The sequence below is a fragment of the Bos grunniens genome, chromosome 9 (assembly GCF_055505025.1).
Source record: "Bos grunniens cultivar Pamir isolate PY7600 chromosome 9, Bosgru_T2T1.0, whole genome shotgun sequence".
Lineage (NCBI taxonomy): Eukaryota > Metazoa > Chordata > Mammalia > Artiodactyla > Bovidae > Bos > Bos grunniens.
The window spans coordinates 16,253,275-16,273,383 of record NC_141173.1 but is presented as its reverse complement, the minus strand read 5'-3'; the positions used below and the strand labels follow the sequence as shown (position 1 = coordinate 16,273,383).

Sequence of the window (20,109 nt, the reverse complement as noted above, 5' to 3'; positions counted from 1 at the left end):
TATAAAGTTAATTATGATAAATGTAGTTAAGTTTTATAACAAGCTTTAAACAACTAATTTTCGGTTATTTCAGGGATTAAACATATGGAAAGTATATTAAATCAATAGAGTACTTCTTTGCAGATTTCTTCAGAAGGAAAAAAAATGTTCTAGCTATGGAGTTTGTGGGTTTCAATTTAATTCTAAACTAGAGGCTGATGGAGTGGAAATTAGGGGAGGCGTAAGCTTGCAGTTAAGTGATTCAGATGTAAACAGAAGGAAGAGCCTCCAGATAACCTTTCAGCTCACGTTCATCTTTTTACACAATCTCTACTTGTGTATGAATGAGTTTAGGAAGTTTGATGACTTATAAAAATTGGTATCATCAAATCTGTTTTCTCTAGAAGAACCCACTTTATATAGAGAGAGTTAGGTCTGTAATTTTTTAATTATAAAAGAATGATTCACATGAAACTTCATTTCCCCAAGACACTAGTCATTTATTTTCAAGTTTCCAAATCGTATACCCAAGTATTAATAAAATAAAATGTAAAAAAATAACCAGCCTCAGATAAGTCTCAAAAACATCTTCTCATAAAGTTCAGTTCACAAACACCCCAAATAGTTAATTCTGTCTTCTGATGGCTAGTATTTATAAGCAAGTTTAGAGAACCAGTGTGGGAGAAGAGAAAGAGGATATGGTCAAATTCTGAATTTAGTATACTGTGTTCTGTATATCCCTTGTTTAATCATTCTGAATATTGGCTCCAAAAAACCTGCCTAATTTGTTTTAAAATTTTTCTAAACTTATTCAACCACAGAACTTATATCTCTCAAAACTAGAGTCAGCAAAAACACTTTGAGAATTGTTAGTCTGGCTGCATTCTACGGATTGACAAGTTCAGAATCCTAGTTAAAATACTAAACAACCCTGGTTATAGTGCCCTGTTAACTCCTGGTGGACCATTAAGAGTTCGCAAATCATCCATTTAATAAATCCACTTTAGAATCTTATCAAGAGTTGATGTTAGTTTGCAGAATTTACTTTGTGCCTTTTGAAAAACAAGGTATCTGCTGGGCTCTAACCTTTGAGTACCTTAATTTCTTTATAATTCTGCAAAGTTTAGTAACAGGAATTTATTAACTTTACCTATCAAGTTCTTAATGAGAATTTGGGAGGTAGGTGTAAAATGGTATCTTAAAGCATTTTAGAGAAGAAAATGCAGACAAGCCTTTACCTTTGGGACCAGCAACTTGAAAGATACCAGGGACATATATCAATCCTTTTTACATCAGTGGAGGTGCCTACTAGAATTACTTGAGGAACTGTCTGAAAGAACATGGCACCACTGGGGTAAAGACCCTAGATATGAGAATTCTGAAAAGCTCCCCAGATAATTCTGATGCACGTTCCTAAAAAACCCTTTTTTGGATAATATGTTCCTTGCTATAATCTACAGTAAGTATGGCATGACTTGTGATAAAAACAGTGAAGACCTCTAAGCTTTCCTCTAAGTACACTGCTCTCTGATTTCCTTAATAGTTCAGGGCATTCTACCATTATTTCTTCATCTGGCTTTTCAGAATTAAGATGGGAGGCTATTTCCCCCAAGGTATACATTTCTTCCACTTGATCAACCAATACTTCCTCTGTGGTTAAATTTAAGTTTTGAAGAACAGTTTTCGTAACTGTTTTACTTCTTCTTGGGAGTAGTGAAATGACAAACGTACCAGAAAGCCTTACTGGAGTATTTTAGAACATTGTTTAGTAGGTTACGTTTCCTCCTCTGGTCTACCTCTCTGCATTCAGTGGTCAGCTCTCCATTGATGGTCCCCTGGCTAGACAGTCTGTGGTCTCCTTCCCCAGTTCACCTTCCGCTTTGTTGTCAGAGCCACTTTGCTGTCTGCATCTCTTCTAGACACACAGTACCACACAGCCTCATCTCTGATGGCTTTTGTCTAACTAAATTACCCTTTCTATTACTACATCCCAGTAAGCTTTATGCCACCAACTCTTGATCATATATATTAAAATATATTCTTTATTATTCCTCTTCAGTCAATTTTCTGAGACTTTAATTATAATTTTTAACTTCTGGGAAATTAAAACATTATTTTTTTTATCTTACAGTTCTCAGAGATCATAGTTTTTTAAAGAGAAAAAATATGAAATTCATTTTGGTGACTTAAACAAGATATAATTTCATCCCTTCAAATAAAATCTCCTACATTTAATTAACTAATAATTTAAGCACAGGTTACTATGCTTAACTGATTTAGGTTTATATAAACCTGAAATAATACTATTAAGTTTTCAGCTGTCTTAGCAACATCAAAGGAAAAGGACTAATTGAATGCCAACTTTGCTCGTAAACTACCAAGAGCTAAGACACATACAAATTTTATGGCAAGTAATCTAAAACCCTTCTAAAAATGATTAAGTGTTATTCTATCCAACAAGAAAACAAATACAACAAATCTATCTAATTAGTTAAGACACCAGATACTGTCATGCAGTTTCAGCATCTAGTAACAAACCTCTAAGCTTTAAAATTCTGTTTCACAACTTCTGAGTACTAATAATACATTTTAAAAGGTTGATACCCACTATAAACTACATGTAGAAGTACCAGAGTACACAATTAGCAAGTAAATGTGCATACACACCAAAGATTCTCAACTCTAATTTTGGAGCTCAACCTGGCAGTCTCCAAAGATTTTTATCTCCAAAGCAAAGTCATTAGCATAACTTTTAAATATAGAATTTTATACAGGGTGGGAGAAATATGATCAAACAGCTGGATACTCTGCCTCTAGAAAGTTGACAGACATATCTGTATTTCTCATGTCAAAACATGATGGACTGAACTGGCCCAAGGGACAGGTTATTTTTTTATCTTTTTAAAAATTAAGAGTGCAAAATGTAACCATTAGAAACTGAAACACAAACAAGCATTTTAGAATAGTTCTTTCAGTACCTTAAATTCTAACACAGTACAGTGGAAAAAAATATGGCAGTTTTGCGTACTGCCATCAGGTTTTTTTTTTTTTTAATTTCTTTCTTGGTCCATATTCAGTAAATAATAAACTTGTCTTTTCATATCTGAGCTAAGAGCTCTAGGGTATTCCTTAAAAAGTAATAATATAATCACAAATAAAAATGTTAAGATAGTTCTAAGTAACAAGTCCATAATCAATACCACTAATGGTGATGTTCCTGAAACTTAACATTTTAATTTTTCCTTTAATGAGTGTGTATAAAGCCGATTTTTTCTTTTTTTTTTTTTTGGTTGTTGTTAACAACACCCCAAATCCACCCCAAACATATCCATGGTCTTTGTTAAATTCAATAAAGTAGCCTAAAATGTGGGTTGCAATGCCAGAAACGGCTAGATTAAAAATAAAGTAACTACTGATTAAAAATGGTCTTTCTTTTATTCTCAACTATGTTTGTTATATGTGCTTTTTAAATTATTTAACAAAAAAATGACTTTTCAAATATATAATTTCAAGTCTCAAAGTTAATTTGAAAGAATGTGTAACATTTCATTTGAAAATAATAGTTTCAGCAGATATATGCAAGATTCCTACATGAACTGTAAACATGTCAACACCACCACATTTTAGTGTTTTTAAAGGGCAATTCAAGATAGACTATTATTTTCTGCAGTATGCAACTGATTAAAGATAGTACTTTTACATGTAAAAATAATTTTCACTAAAAAACTCAGGTGCAAAAAGTCTGGTACTTTGTATATCAAAATAACAAGAACAAAATGAGCAGTGAAAAAATAGCAAAAGTCATTACAAAAAATAGTAAATTCCTATTTAAATTTCTGTGTTCACAGGTTAAAAATGTTTATCAATTAACTATATCACACAGATTGTAGATACTTTAATATAGGAAGGTAACATGGGATACTTGAAATTCAAGCTGTACTTACCAGAATAGTTTTAACCTGAGTTTTTGATATCTTCAGAAAGGTACTTCAGAATAACATATGACATAGTTATTATGTAGTAGTATAATTCCAAGTTATTTTTCTTTGACTTGCTTCTTCTTAAATAATTGAGTAAAATTATCAATATTTATTACACTTTTGGGGCCAAGTTCTCCAAACACAAGGAAGTATCTGGGTTAAAAAAACCTGTTATTTTTTCCTGCTATACAAGCATATGAAGATGTCTTCTTGTTCAAAATGCCTTCAATCTAATCTTATTTTTATGTTTTATTTTAAAACAAATGCAAAAGTGAAAAGATCATCATAGATACTCGAATATTCCCATGAAATATATCACACCCACTGAAGAATTTAATTTCACTAAAGAATATCAAATTAATCATTTCCTCCTATAAATATTTTTTTTATTTATTTGTGTTTAGAAGTTGCAGTTTTAAGTACTATTAACAGAAAATACATAACAAAAGCTTCCTAACAAGTGAAAAAAATAATTATAAATGCTGGAAAAATTGGCCTCATTAACATATTTACAGACTTTTACTTAATACATACTCCATTGGAAATTAATTATATGACATTTATACAATCATTAACATTTCCAAATCACTCTGAGTAGTGAGTATTTCAGTTCTTTACTGTCTATACCCAAAGTTGAAAGTCACTCAGTTTCTGAAGGCAATACGCAGAAGCATCAGAAATGGTCAATCTGAGATGCTATTGATATATTGTTCTGCTCCTTCACCTAAAGACGTTTCTGTTGAGTAAGTGTCCTTATGCTTCTTTTTCTCTTTGCTCTGATCTTCCTGTAGCTTCAGAATTATGTTTCGGATTTCTTCTCTTTTTGTTCTCATTCTTGGGGGAGGAAACCAGTTTGCCAGATTCATAGGTAATTCAAAATTGAGAATTGGATTCTGAAAATAAAAATATTAAATGCACATCAGAAAATTATAATAACTAATATTTTAGTTTCAATGACAAAAGCATTCCAGAGTAGAAATGAAAAAAAATCAGTAACATGCCAGGCATTTTGCTAGGCACTAGAGATGTAAGAAAATTTCTGCTTACAGATCAAGGGTGAGCAAACTACAGCCAGTGGGTCAAATCCTGCCTATTGCCTGTTTTTGTAAACAAAGCCTAATTGGAACATCACCACAGAAACTCATCTACATGCTGTCTACGGATGCTTTTTCTTTCACACACAACAGCAAAATGGAGAGCACAGACCACAGAACCTAAAATATTTATGACCTGGCCCCTTATGAAAAGGATTGCTGACCCCAGTCTAGACAGATAACTCAACAATTAAAACAATGGATGTGACAGGTATTAAGACAGGAAAAAGCAGAGAGTCCTATGAGAATACATACCTAAGGGTGTAGCACAGTATCAAAATGTGATATTTATGCTAAGGTCTAAAGAATGAGTAGGAATTAGTCAAATAAAGAATGATGGAAGCAACAGGGAAGAATATTCCAGGGAGGGAAATAGGTATCAATGTCTGGAGGCAAGAGAGAATATGAGAGCCTAAAATGACATTCAGGTAGATGGTACACAGAATGCTGGAGTGAGAAGGGTATAAAGGCTAGAAGCTTGGACAGGAGTTAGAGCATGCAGGTCATGTGAAGGATTCCAGTCTTTTAACTCAAGAGCAACAGGAAGCCATTATAAGATTTAAAGCAGAAAAGTAACATGATTAAATTTGAGTTTTGGGAAGACAACTGTGGAAAAAACACGGCAACAGGCCCAGCAAGCTACATGTAAAAGAATGAAATTACAACACTTTCTAACATCATACCCAAAAATAAACTCAAAATGGATTAAAGAACAAAATGTAAGGGCAAAAACTATAAAACTCTTAAGAGCAAAACATAGGCACCGTGCTCTTTGACATAAATCAAAGCAAATCAAACATAAATCTTTGACCCACCTCCCAGAGTAATGGAAATAAAAACAAACAAATGGGACTTAATTAAACTTAAAAGCATTTGCACAGCAAAGGAAATTATAAACAAAATGAAAAGACAGCCCTCAGAATGAGAGAAAACAACTGCAAACTGACAAAGGATTTACCCTCCACAATATACAAGCAACTCATGCATTTCAGTATCATAAAAACAAACAACCTAATTAAAAAATGGGCAGAAGACCTAAACGGACATTTCTCCAAAGAAGACATATAGATGGCCAACAAACACTTGAAAAGATGCTCAACATCACTCATTATTCGGGAAATGCAAATTAAAACTAAAATGAGATATCACCTCACACGAGTCAGAATGGCCATCATCAAAAAATCTACAAACAATAAATGCTGGAGAGGATGTAGAAAAAAGGGAACCCTCGTGCACTGTTGGTGGGAATGTAAACTGATACAAGCACTATGGAGAGCAGTACGGAGATTTCTTAAAAAAAATAAGGAGTAAAATGACCACATGACCCAGCAATCCCACTACTGGGCATATACCCTGAGAAAACCATAGTTCAAAAGGACACATGTACCCCAATGTTCACTGAAGCACTATTTACAACAGCCAGGACATGGAAGCAGCCTAGATGTCCATCGAGAGATGAATGGATAAACAAGTTGTGGTACATATACACAATGGAATATTAGCCATAAAAAGGAATACATTTTAGTCAGTTGAACTGAGGTGGATGAACCTAGAGCTTATCATACAGAGTGAAGGAAGGCAGAAGAAGAAAAACAAATACCATATATTTAACGCATGTATATGGAATCTGATGAAGCTGTCTGCAGGGGAAGACTAGAAACGCAGCTGTAGACAATGGACTTGTGGACATAGCAGGGGAAGGACAGGGTGAGAGGAACAGATCAAGTGGCACTGACGTATATACACTACCGTGTATAAAACAGGTAGCTAGTGGGAAGCTGCTGTACAACACAGGGAGCTTGTGTAAAGCAATTATCCTCCAATTACAAATAAATAAATACATTAAAAAAATTTTAACAGTATACTAAATGCATATATATGGAATTTAAAAAGACGGTAACGATGACCCTATATGTGAGACAGCAAAAGAGACACAGATGTATAGAACAGTCTTTTGGACTCTGTGGGAAAAGGCAAGGGTGGGATGATTTGAGAGAATGGCACTGAAACATGCAAATTACCATATGTGAAACGAATCGCCAGTCCAGGTTCAATGCGTGATACAGGGTGCTCAGGGCTGGTGCACTGGGATGACCCAGAGGGATGGGATGGGGAGGGAGGTGGGAGGGGGTTTCAGGATGGGGAACACATGTATACCTGTGGCGGATTCATGTCAATGTATGGCAAAACCACTACAATACTGTAATTAGCCTCCAATTAAAATAAATAAATTAAAAAAAAAAAAAGGCGGCCAACTCAGAGGTTGGTACAGCACTGTGGAATAGTGATGCTATTGAACTGAGCTGCGAAAGTGCTCCCGGGGTTAAAGGACTCAGCATGTGTGACACTGAGTGATGGAATCCACAGAGCTTATGGCACAATGGCTGGCGGATGAAGAAGAGGAAGAAGTCAAGATAAACTGTAAAGAATATCCAAGACAGGTATGCACGGTAAAGTCAAACGAAGAGTGTGTTACAAGGAAGGAATGCTCGGCAGTGTCAATGGTGCCGGGAGGTCAGGAATAATCCCAGTGTAAGGGGGAGGGTCAAGCCAGATTACACAGATTTGAGAAGCAAGTAGGATTTGTGGAAATGAAGACAATGAGTATGTGTCCAAAAATACATCTGTGAAGGGAAGAGAAGAAGGTAAAAAGATAGAGCCTGAATCATGGCAGAGATTTCTTTAAGGCCAAAAGAGCCAGTGGAGAAGAGCTGATCAGTGATAGAAGTGAGTGGATTAGGATTACATGGAGTACAGCCTTTTTTATGTCTTAAATATTCTCTGATTTATGAGTTTTTGCTCCCTGGAATAATTTTTGAAACAGCAGTTTTCAATCTCTCCAAAATATTTGATTATTGTGTCTTTAACACTAACGTAAGATCAAAAACACCATTTCAGTATTTAAGTCAGATCCAACCAACTGAAACCCACCTCAAAAAAGCTCTCTACATACTGCAATACATATACGCCACAGTCACTAAAGTTGTTTTGCTGTGGTACTTTTGGATTAGAGCCTTTCATAACATCTTTGGAAAAACTTCTTTTGCTTCCTTTTTTAACTTCCCATTCCACCTCTAAATACCTGCAATGACATGTATATAGTAAGAACACATACATACATATAAATATACATACTTCCTCATCCCCACCAGAATACAAAGTACAGGTAGAGTTTTGAACTTACTCTCTTAGAATTTTGACAACATTTGATCGAGAAGGGCCTCTGAGTGAGTCCATCAGTAAGATACAAGGTCTGAAATAAAATGGCCAAATATTAATATTTTATTAATGTTTAAAAGGCATAAAAAGATGTACATTAACAATAACATGGAGGGGGTATAAACCTTTTAGGCAAAAACACCCTAGTAACACTTAACTACCCATGATTATATTAAATACTGAATTACAGAGTGATAATTTAGCCATACCTAAGTTATGAATATATTTCACCAAAATTCCATAGCTAGTTCCTAAAAATACTTCAAAATTTAGTACAAAATCAAAACAACTCTGAAAATTTGAACATTTCCTGTTCCAAAGTACCAAAAGTGAGACCACACAAAAGTAGAAGAAAGATAATCCCATTTTAAAAATCTACTGATATTTTAAATACCAAAACAGGTAATCTTCACATAGAAGAATTAGCTTAGAATCCACTGTTTGGGGCAAGATTCCACTTTAGAACACTTACTATAAAAAAACACTTAATTTTCAAAATTTTGTTCTTAAACCTAAGTATGTGAGCAAGTTTAATGTAGTACAGGAAGTCCTGAAATGATTTAAGACCTAGGTTCTTCCTGGCTAACATTTTATGGGATTTGGAGAAAATCTTTTAACTGCTGTAGGTCTCTATGTTTTCCTTTATACTGATGTTTGCTTTTCAAATGCTGTTACTAGAATTTCAGACAAGATTTCCTACAAAAAGTCAAGAAGAGATTAAGTGAAATAAGTACTTCATCCCTGAAGTCTGGAGACCCTGGAGAGATCTCAGAATATGTACTTCTGAGAACCAAAACAGACTCACTCTCAGTGTGAGGTTCCCTGGAACACGCCTCTTAGGATTGCCCTGAGTCACTCTACAGCCTTCACACAGTGGCTATGGAACGTGTAAACTCCAGTCCCCATGCTACCGACGTGAATCTGAATGAAAATTCTTTGCCCTTTCCTGCTTCAAATCACTACATATCCAAAAGGAATAGTGGCTTTCTATGCGCTTGCACAGAGACGGAAAGTGGGCAAATGGAGAACTGAAATGATTTCCATTCTCCCCAACTCAATCCTGACATTAGTAGGCATGACCCAGGTTTTCCTCACTGATTCTGAAAGCCTTTGCGATTTTTGCTTAAGTACTTGTTTCAGTTAAAACAGTATGGTTAATACTTTATTCTAAGAGAGTATGTGAATAAAAGTCACCAGGTGGTTTACAAGATGTACAGTGAGCGCTTACTGTTTACAGAGAGTAGGCTTTAAATGCCACTGTCCTATTTCTGAACTGCAGCTGTCATCAGCAAGGAGTCCATCATCACTGCTATCATCCTATAAAAGACAGCCTCTGTTAGTACTGAAACTATAAAATCTAACTACTAACAAAACAGCACTACTGAGGGTAAAAATCCTTGTGGCAAATATGTAAAAAACATATCTCTAATTAGGTGATTAGACTTTAGAAAATGCTGTATGTCACTCAATCCCGAAGGAACTGCATAGGAATCCAAAGAAAAACTTCTAATGATATAAAATATTGGAACTCCTTACTAAGCATTAAGTTTCACCTGGTTATCCTGATCTTCTGAGAAGTCGATGAGTTCATCTTCAAGCATTTTACTACCTTCCGCTGATTCATCACTGTAGTTTAGCCTTATTTTGCTTAAACCATCTGTATCAATAAGAAATATTACATAATTCTTAAAAAGAATATGCACATAACTTAAAAGTATATGATCTTAAAATTAATGCTAGCAATTATATAGTAATTACAAATATAAAATTTGTATTAGCATATAATATCACAAATACAAAATAAGTTACTTTTTTAAAAACCTGAACTGTCATACTATTTGCAGAGCTGTTTCTACTACTCAGACCCTAAAATTCATTAAATATTAAAAACTAGCTTCATCTTATTATTAAAATTTATGTATATTTAAATACATGTCTGTAAATAAAGGTTTTGTGCCAGGTATGCTTGATATCTTTAATAACAGAAACTACAATAGTTTGAAAATAACTGTTCAGTAACAGGAATACCCAGCAAATATAGAACATAAAATGAAATACTGTGTACATGTGAGAAATTAAAATTGTGAAAATACAGAAAATTGTACAAATTAAAAAACATGATTAAAACATAGTAAGATGGGCTTGCTTTTGCACAAATAATTTTTAAAAAACACAAAAGTGAAAATAATGATATTAGTAGTTATGGATAAGCTCTTCAACTTGGTACACTTTTCCTTCATGTTTGGTTATATTCATAAGATTTTTCAATAAAATAAAACAACACAAGCCAATGTAGATGCTGGTAGTATGAAAGAAAATGACTCACAGAAATATCTGAAATGAATTATTTTAAAAGTCTCTTTTAAGAATCCAAATTCTTAAAAATCAATGATTAAGCTTAAAAAAAGAGATGACTTAAAAAAATAATGAAAACTGAGTCAGGAACTTTGATGCCAAATATACAAATATTGTTTACTATAGAGAATACCATTTCCAAGTTTTTTAAAAGCATGACTTCAAGGTATTTTAAACAGGATTTAACTTATTTAGTACAAGTTATTAAAAGAGCATTAAGAATACTAATATTATTAAGCAAGACAAGATGGGAAGATAGCAGGATAAAAGTGCTCCTGAAAAGATATATATTTAACATATATTAAGTTTAAATGTAGTGATCAAAAAAATACTATTTAAAATAATAAAGCCCTATGATTAATCCTTTTATTATGCAAAAAATAACCTTTACAATTTATCTTTTTAAAAATTTGTATTTTAATGTTTTGAAGCTAAAATACCTATATTTAAGTAAAATTTGTCTAAATCCTTAGGTAATTCAGAATTAGTAATTACAATCAAGTTGTTTTAGTAGCAAAATATTCGTAACTATACCCTTTACCCAGAAATTGTATCATATAAACATGAACTTTATACAAAAGAAAACACATGTGCATTGTAAAAAAAGAGAGAAAAGTATATAGTATAGTCAATTTCTTCAGTTATTTCGTTCAGTAAACAAATGCTCTAGTATAAATTGAGTGGCAGTAACTCAATCAGCTATTCTCACAACCAGTCCCAGTTCCTGAGGTTCTCACATAGTGAGATCATCTGAAGATCCCGAACCAAGTGTGATTCTAGAATTTAAACATATTTTTCATGTATTGATACCATACATCGCAAGATAACTATTTCAAATGGTGCCCAACTGAAAAAGCAGCAAATCAAAGTAATAACAACACACATTATTACTTTCCTACAACTGATCTTAAAAACTTAATCCCTGTGTTAATATACAGTTCTATTTATTTGCTGTAGCATGTCAACCTACATTGAAGTCACTTGTGACTATATGTGTTCAGTGGTTAAATTATGTTTAAACTACCTAAAATGCTTCATTTAAATCCTGTCAACTATCAGACCAAACAGAAATAGATCAATAAGGTACAAATCATTATCACAAAAAATTTTTACAAGCTCTCCTCTTCTTAAATTTTGATGTCATAATTTTATATAGCATAGACTGCTTAAACCATCCTCTCTGAGGCTATTCAATGTTCTTTTGGGTGAGTGAGGCCTTGAAAACATCTGATGAAAAATGAGACTTCATTCCTTAAAAAAAATACAAACCCATTCTAGAGAACTGTGGGACAGTATCATCACTGGATTAAGAAAACATTAAAAAAGGATAGAAAAACACTAAAAAAAAAAAAACACAACAAAGCACAAACTATAATTTTTCAAAGAAGAATAAACAGATACTGAAAGGGCAAACTAAAGGAATCACTGGGACATATACTCATATTTAACCAGTTACTTCTCAACTAGAACACTAACTTGTAGGAAAGGGCCACTAGGAATTTCTGGGGTTTGTGTACAAGAAGGAAGCCCTAAGGCTTTGTCTCATTGCTCTAAGTCATGCATTTTAATTCATTTTTTAACTTGAATTCATATTAAACTATATGAAATTATTCATCTAAAAGGAACTTTAAAAATGTTCTCTAGAGATATAATTCACATGCCATACAATTCACCCCCTTAAAGTGTACAATTAAGTGGGTTTTGGTATATTTACACATACTGTGTGCAACCATCACCAGAATCAATTTTAAAACATTTTCAAAATGTTTCAAATCTCAAAACAAACAAGCAAAAACAAACCTCTAAACCCTTTAGCTATCAATCCATTTTCGCCATATTCCTCTCCAATCCCCAAGCAGCCTTAAGCAACCATTAATCTACTCTTATAGGCTTTCTGTTTGAGAGATTTAATACAAATAGACTCACATTAATATGTGGTCTTCTGTGACTACTTCAACTTGACATGTTCTCAGTTTCATCCATGTTGTAACATGTATCACTACTTCATTTCTTTTTATGGCCTAATAATATTCCATTAAATAGATATATCATGTTTTCATTATCCATCTATCAGTTGATGAACATCTGGGTTGTTTCTACCTTTTGGCTGTTGTGAATAATGCTGCTGTAATTGTTCATGCCCAAGTCTTTGTGTGGACATATGTTTTTATTTCTCTCAGGTATTTATCTAAGAGTGGAACTGCTGGATCATATTATAACTTTATGTCTAACTTCTTAAGAAACTGTCAAACTGTCTTCCAAAGCAAGCTGTAGCATTTTACCTTCCTACATTAATAATATATGAAGTTTTCAATTTCCCCACATCCTCACCAACACCTACTGGCATCTGACTTTCCAATTCTAGCAACGCTCTATAAAAAGGCTTAAGCAGACATTAATCCACTCTATAGGCTTGTGGTTTTGATTTATTTTTCCCTCATGACTAATGATATCCAGCATCTTCTCATGTACTAATTGGCAGGACTTTGTTCAAAGGCAGTGAAAAACAGTGCACACTGCCTTGAAGGCTTAATCTTCAGAGTGCCCATCTAAGCAATGCTTTCAGTGTAGCAAAATGGTAGTTAATGTAGCTATTCAATGCCTTTTATTACTTTTTTCTTCAAGTATTAAAATACTAAAACTGAAAAAAATTACAGTGACTTGGGGACTACCTATTTTGCCTTTCTTCATTCCATTTCCTCCCTGATAAAATATATTAGAAAGTCAGCAATAAAAATAAGTACTGTTGACCCTTGAACAGCACAGGTTTGAACTGCACTGTCCACTTACACATGGATTTTTTTTTCGCCCAAGAAAGAGGTTAGTACAGTACTGTACAATCCGAGGCTGGCTGAATCCAGGGATGTGAGTCTGTGGATGTGGAACAGTGGTATGACACAAATGGCTGATGATAAAGTCAGAGGTGGATTTTGACTGTCAGAGGGTCAGCACCCCTAAATCCCATGCTGTTCAAGGGTCAACTGCATTTATCTGCTTGGTTTTGATGCACTTTTTTGCTTTATCTGCTAAATTCCCCCCTTTTGCCTCTTATCTTATACCCGCTAAAAGGCACAAAGACCAATATCCATAGGCCTAATATCAGCTTTATGCAGCTGAGCATGTCAAACAAAAAATATTTTTGTAAGAACGCAGCAACAGCTTTCTGATTTACTAAAATAACATACACTTGTAGAAGTACCCAAAATATGCTCAGCATTCACAACTTTTGATAGGTTCTTTCTGAGGTCACATAATTTCTTCTATGTCTTATACTGAGTTTTTTCCTCCAAAGGGAATGTATTAAATCTATTCACAGTTTATTAAGTTTGCTATCTTATATATATAGTATACTATAGTTCATGAAATGGACTATTTTACTTTGAGGTTGAAGTGGAAATTCTGCAGTTGACTTGACTTGATAAAAAATTTAAGTATCTGAAGAGAAACCTTAGATTTCTAGAATAAGTGCTAGTAATATGGACCTGATTCAAGGAAAGAAACAATTTATTAGAATTGAAGGCAAATAAAAAAGCAAAGGTTGGACCAGTGCCCTTCTTTCCACTGAAAACCATGAAAGAGAGTGAGGAACAGGAACTAACCTTTAATTTGAATGTCAACAACTATTTGGAGGAAAAAGCTTTAATTTTTTGCCTCTTGATCTCAATTTGCCCATCTGTAAATTGAGAAGATCAAACTAATTTGCCTTTTAGATCTAAGATTGTACAACTACTGTTTATGCTGAATAAGTAAATTTCCTACGAAATAAAAACAAGTCCAAGTTCCTACAAATGAAAAATGCAGACCTTGTACTATAATTTTAAAACTGTACTCTTTGTAAGGATGAGGGGAGGAGACTCACTATAAAGGGGGCACAAGAGAATTGTTTTGAGTAATGGCAAGGTTCTAAATCTCAATTGCTATAATGATTACATGACTATATACATTTATCAAAGGTCACTGAGCTATGTTTATGAGCAACTGTTACTGTAAATAAACATTAAATATATTTATACAATAAACATTAATGTTTATACAATTAATGTTTATACAATAAACCTGACTTTAAGAAAAAGTGCACCCTGAAATTTTAGTCCTATTTCTAAAAAATCCAACTTATTCTGAATTCTTTTTTTGAAATATTTAGTAACATACCTGTATGGTGCATAGAACTTAAATATTCATTCTGCAGGCCATTCTCACTTTCAGTCCTATCAACAAATTTCTGGCATGTGGGTTCTCCTTTATTCGATTCTTCATTTTCACTTGCAGTATGATTTATTTTTTTCAGACTACATTTCACACTGCTTATGTTTCTCCGGTAACGAGGGTCACTTTCTTCCTGTTCATTATTTGAATCAATTACAGCTATGCAATGCTTTCTGTTTAGCATCTTCTTAATTACAGGCTTGGCAGCAGAGTTTTGTGAACATCTGTCAATTTCACTGGCTGAAGGAGAAGAAATACAACTGTCCTCTACAGGTGAGCTTTTTTGCGTGACTGTATTTTCATGGTAATGAGGATTAGGTTCATACTTTGGTTTTTCCAAACCAGGGAAACAAACAACGGCCAAAAACCAGTGTGCACTGTAAAAAACAAATGAGACTACTGAATATATTACTAGAAAAGTTTATTATATTTGGCAATAAATATTAAAATATTTTTCTAAAGCTTCTATAAACAAATTTATTAAGAATGCCCAATTTTTTCAATTCTTTTTTTTTAATGTGAAAATAAAAACATTTTTATTCAAATCACAAATTTACTGTCTAATATAAAATAACATTAACATATGCATTTCTGGAAAATCCCACCCAAAAGTTTCTTTATCTGTTCCTTGTTGTCACTGTCACTAGATCCACAGAGCAGCCACAAGGTTCAGACTCATCCCTGGTGTCAGGATGGCATTTAATGTGCTGAGGGCCTCCCAGTGACTCAGATGGTTAATCTACTTGTTTGAAGACTCACTGATTCATTAACAGAGTATAATGTCTATTTTAAAATAACATAATTTTTGTCAGAATTACCTAGCCTGCATTCACTTCTGCAAACAATCCTTTAAACATTTTCTTGCTTTTGGAATGAAAAATTCGTTTTCCAGGCATTTAACAAAATGTAAATTACATCACTGCAATTCATCATTCCCATTTACCTTTCCTTTGTTTTACTTATGCCAAGGGTAAAAAACCAGCAACATTAAAATATCTTCAGAAGTCTAACTAATTAGACTTTATAAGTTTGAACATTTTCTAAATATTGTACATAATAGTTTTTTAAAGACTTTTCATCTGTGTTTTTCTTATTAATAAGGTGAGTGAGTGAGTGAAAGTTGCTCAGTTGTGTCTGATTCTTTGCGACCGCATGGACTATACAGTCCATGGAATTATCCAAGCCAGAATACTGGAGTGGGTAGCCTTTCCCTTCTCCAAGGGATCTTCCCAACCCAGGGATCGAATCTAGGTCTCCTGCATTGCAGGTGGATTCTTTACTAGCTGAGCCACCAGGGAAGCCCAAGAATACTGGAGTGGGTAGCCTATCCCTTCTCCAGGGGATCTTCCTGACCCAGGAATTGAACCGGAGTCACCTGCACTGCAGGCAGATTCTTTACCAACGAATCTATCAGGGAAGCTTGGTTAATATTAACTAGGTATTATTAAGTATTAATATTAGGTATTAACAGATACTAATAACACTTATTAGGCATTAATAATATAGATTTATTAATACTGAAAATAATATTCTTGTCTCATACTCTACTGAAATAAAATACACTAAATTGAAATAGTGTATCTAGTCTAATTATCACTACAGAAGTATCAATAGAATTCCAGCTAGAGCTGAATTCAGGTATCATCATAGTTCCTGACAGTAGGATATAAGCTATGAATAAGAAGCTATACAGCTAAAAGTGGCTAATATTCATTAATCTAACTAATTTTATTAAGGGTATACTATTTGCTAGGCACAGTGTTATGTGAAAGGGTCTTCCCTGGTGGCTTAGACAGTAAACAATCTGCCTGTAATGCAGGAGACCCAAGTTTGATCCCTGGGTTGGGAAGATTCCCTGGAGAAGGGAATGGCAACCCACTCCAATGAACAGGCTAAAGATGTCAGATAATTTATTAGCTAAGCACAATATTTGTCATAGAGTATGGAGTTCAGTAGATATCTGCTGTATGAAAAATGAATGTTGACCCAGACAAAAGTTATTGCATATTCTATTTATGCAAAATATTAAATTTCCCCAAGGTAATACTAAGAAGCACTGTATGTCTCTTCATTAGACACAATAAATAGAAAAGTTCACAGAGGCTGCCTTCATCCTCAGTACTGAAAATCCAGATGGAGAAATGCTTCCCTCCTCAACTATTAATCCTCAGGACCCTATGGACTTAGGTCAGGCCAGGCTGGGAGAAGAGTGCACACCATCTTCCTCACTTCCTCAGCCCAAAGACACAGCTGACACTAAGTCACATCTCAACTTCAGAAAGGTTATAAAGTGAAAAAATGTGCTTTAAAAATTGATTAAACATGGTATAACACAGTGATTCTCAACCTACAGCTGAAACCGAAGTCTATCACAGTTATAAACATTTTTCAGCTATGATAATATGGATGAGCCATAGTTTTTCTGTTGTAATAACTTGGGGAAAAAAATCTTCCTTCACCTAGCTGTAAAGAGAAAGCTGAATCGGATACATCTCACCTTACTTTCAACCTCTAAGAGCCAGAGTTTTGCTTTTATGATCCCTTTTAATGGCAGATACCTTGACCTTAAGCCATTAGTGGGAGGCATGGCTAAAACAGGCAATTTCACTTAGTTTAATTTGATGTTTGGATTAGGTCCAAACATCAAATTTCTGTTCCTTGTCCATTACTACAACAATTTTTAACAAATAGCTTATCAACTTTTAGCTTAAAGAAATTACCACCACCAGGAAAATTAAAATAGATGACGAATACAGGGCAGCCTATCTAGTTAGTTTTACCTCTTTATAAAAAAGCCCTCCTGATCTGGAAGTTATTCTTCCATCTACGAACAGCACAGTTCTGCAGAACACAACTAATTCACTCGCTACCTTTCACCAAGACAACCAAGATGACACGAAGCACTAAACATAGCATCCACCCACATCAGTCACCACAACTAAGGATGTGCCTCTATTACTATATTATATATGCCTCAAATTATATTTTTATTTTAAATTTTTACAATTAATTTCTGACAAATGGCTTCCCATGTATACCCCTCCCTTTTACCAAGTGGGCAGCTCATTTGCTACTTGATATGACAAATTAATGTCAAGAAATCTAATTTTGAGGAAAATGAAGAAATTATAAAGATTAATTTTAAACTTAGTTTTAAATTTTATTGATACTATGATACTATGTTTAACTCAAATCATTTTGAAGAGGCTGGGCTTTACAGTCATAACCAATGTTTTAACCTAGTCTACTATCTTTGGCTGGGCTAATTAGAGATAATAATAGGTGTTATAATTAAAGCATGATTTTTTTTTTTAATTTTTTTTCTAATTTTATTTTATTTTTAAACTTTACATAATTGTATTAGTTTTGCCAAATATCAAAATGAATCCATCACAGGTATACATGTGTTCCCCATCCCGATGATGGGGAAAAGCATGATTTTAAATAAAAAGAATCTGACTATACTACATAGTAAATGTTTTTTATAGTGAGAAAGAGAGCACATTCAGAAGCTAGCTTGGCACAGACAGGCGTATTAGACATTAAAATCTTACAGAACACCAACCTCAAACAAAGTTACTCTGCAACCATGATAAAAATGAGACAAAGCAAGGTCATTTCATAATTTGTCTTAGCAGAGACAAATATAAGGTCACAATGCAACCCTTCAAAATACCAAATATCTTTTTGCTAAATGAGTGAATGCATGCCGCTGGAGCGGTTGTGAGGAGATACCCCATGTCCAAGGGCAAAGGAGAAGCCCCAGCAAGATGGTAGGTGAAATCGCCTTTAGAATCAAACTCCATACCCACCAGAGATGCTCAAAGGGCTCAAATATACCTTGTGTACAACAGGACCCAGAGACCCCACAGAGACTGAGACAGAACTGTGTGTGAGTGTCTCCTGCGGAGGTATGGGTAAGCAGTGGCCTGTCACAGGGGCAGGGGGCACTGAGTGTAGCAGTGTGGGCATGGGACCTTTTGAAGGAGGTCGCCATTATCATTGTTACCTCCACCAGAGTTTGGCTCCAGGTAAACAGCAGGGAGGGAACACAGCCCCACCCAGCAACAGAAAACTGGACTACAGATTTACTGAGCATGGCCCTGCCCATCAGAACAAGACCCTGTTTCCCCTTAGTCAGTCTCTCCAATCAGGAAGCTTCTGTAACCTTCTCCAAAAGAGGGAAGACAGACTGAAAACCACAATCACAGAAAACTAACCAATCTAATCACATGGATGCTTTACAGTATGAGCCACCAGGGAAGCCTCACATGGACCACAGCTTTGTCTAACTCAATGAAACTATGAACCATGCCAAGTAGGGCCACCCAGGACAGATGGGTCATGGTGGAGAGTTTTGACAAAACATGGTCCACTGGAGAAGGGAATGGCAAACCACTTCAGTATTCTTGCCTTGAGAACCCCAGGAACAGTATGAAAAGGCAAAAAGATAGGACACTGAAAGATGAACTCCCCAAGTCTGTAGGTGCCCAATATGCTACCGGAGATAAATGGAGAAATAACTCCAGAAAGAATAAAGAGACACAGCCAAAACAAAAACAACATCCAGTAGTGGATGTGATTGGTGATGAAGTAAACACCGAAGCTGTAACGAGTAATACTGCATAAGAACCTGCAATGCTAGGTCCATGAATCAAGGCAAATTGGAAGTGGTCAAATAAGAGATGGCAAGATGAACATTGACACTTTAGGAATCAACAAACAAATCAGATGGACTGGATTGGGTGAATTTAACTCAGATGACCATGATATCCACTACTGTGGGCAAGAATCCTGAGAAGAAATGGAGTAGCCATCATAGTCAATAAAAGAGTCTGAAATGCAGTACTTGGATACAATCTCAAAAACGACAGAATGATCTCTGTTCATTACCAAGGCAAACCATTCAATATCACAGTAATCCAAGTCTATGCCCCGAACAGTAATGCTGAAGAAGTTGAAGTTGAATGGTTCTATGAAGACCTATAAGACCTTATAGAACTAATACCCAAAAAAGATGTCCTTTTCATTATGGGGGACTGGAATGCAAAAGTAAGAAGTCAAGAAATACCTAGAGTAACAGGCAAATTTGGCCTTGGAGTACAGAATGAAGCAGCAAAGTCTAATAAGAGTTTTGCCAAGAGAATGATCTGGTCATAGCAAACACACTCTTCCAACAACACAATAGAAGACTCTACACATGGACATCACCAGATGGTCAATACTGAAATCAGACTGATTATATTCTTTGCAACCAACGATGGAGAAGCTCTATA

General features: G+C 34.6%; 1 protein-coding gene across 43 annotated transcripts in view; it reads right to left on the bottom strand.

Annotated features, from left to right (window-relative positions):
• Positions 1–3,395: 3,395 nt before the first annotated feature.
• The window catches only part of SENP6 (SUMO specific peptidase 6), a 132,770-nt gene continuing 116,056 nt past the window's right edge, over positions 3,396–20,109 (bottom strand). For 38 of the 43 annotated variants that reach the window (XM_086316856.1, XM_086316834.1, XM_086316835.1 and 35 more), the window contains 6 exons: positions 14,780–15,210; positions 9,826–9,929; positions 9,501–9,589; positions 8,238–8,306; positions 7,985–8,135; positions 3,396–4,852 (listed from right to left, as the gene is read on the bottom strand). In XM_086316856.1, the coding sequence (XP_086172982.1) occupies positions 4,643–4,852; positions 7,985–8,135; positions 8,238–8,306; positions 9,501–9,589; positions 9,826–9,929; positions 14,780–15,210 (1,054 nt within the window). In that variant the 3' untranslated portion in view covers positions 3,396–4,642. Of the gene's footprint in view, positions 4,853–7,984; positions 8,136–8,237; positions 8,307–9,500; positions 9,590–9,825; positions 9,930–14,226; positions 14,301–14,779; positions 15,211–20,109 lie in introns of those variants that run through there. The other 5 variants (XR_015132607.1, XR_015132605.1, XR_015132604.1 and 2 more) reach the window with 4 other exon arrangements.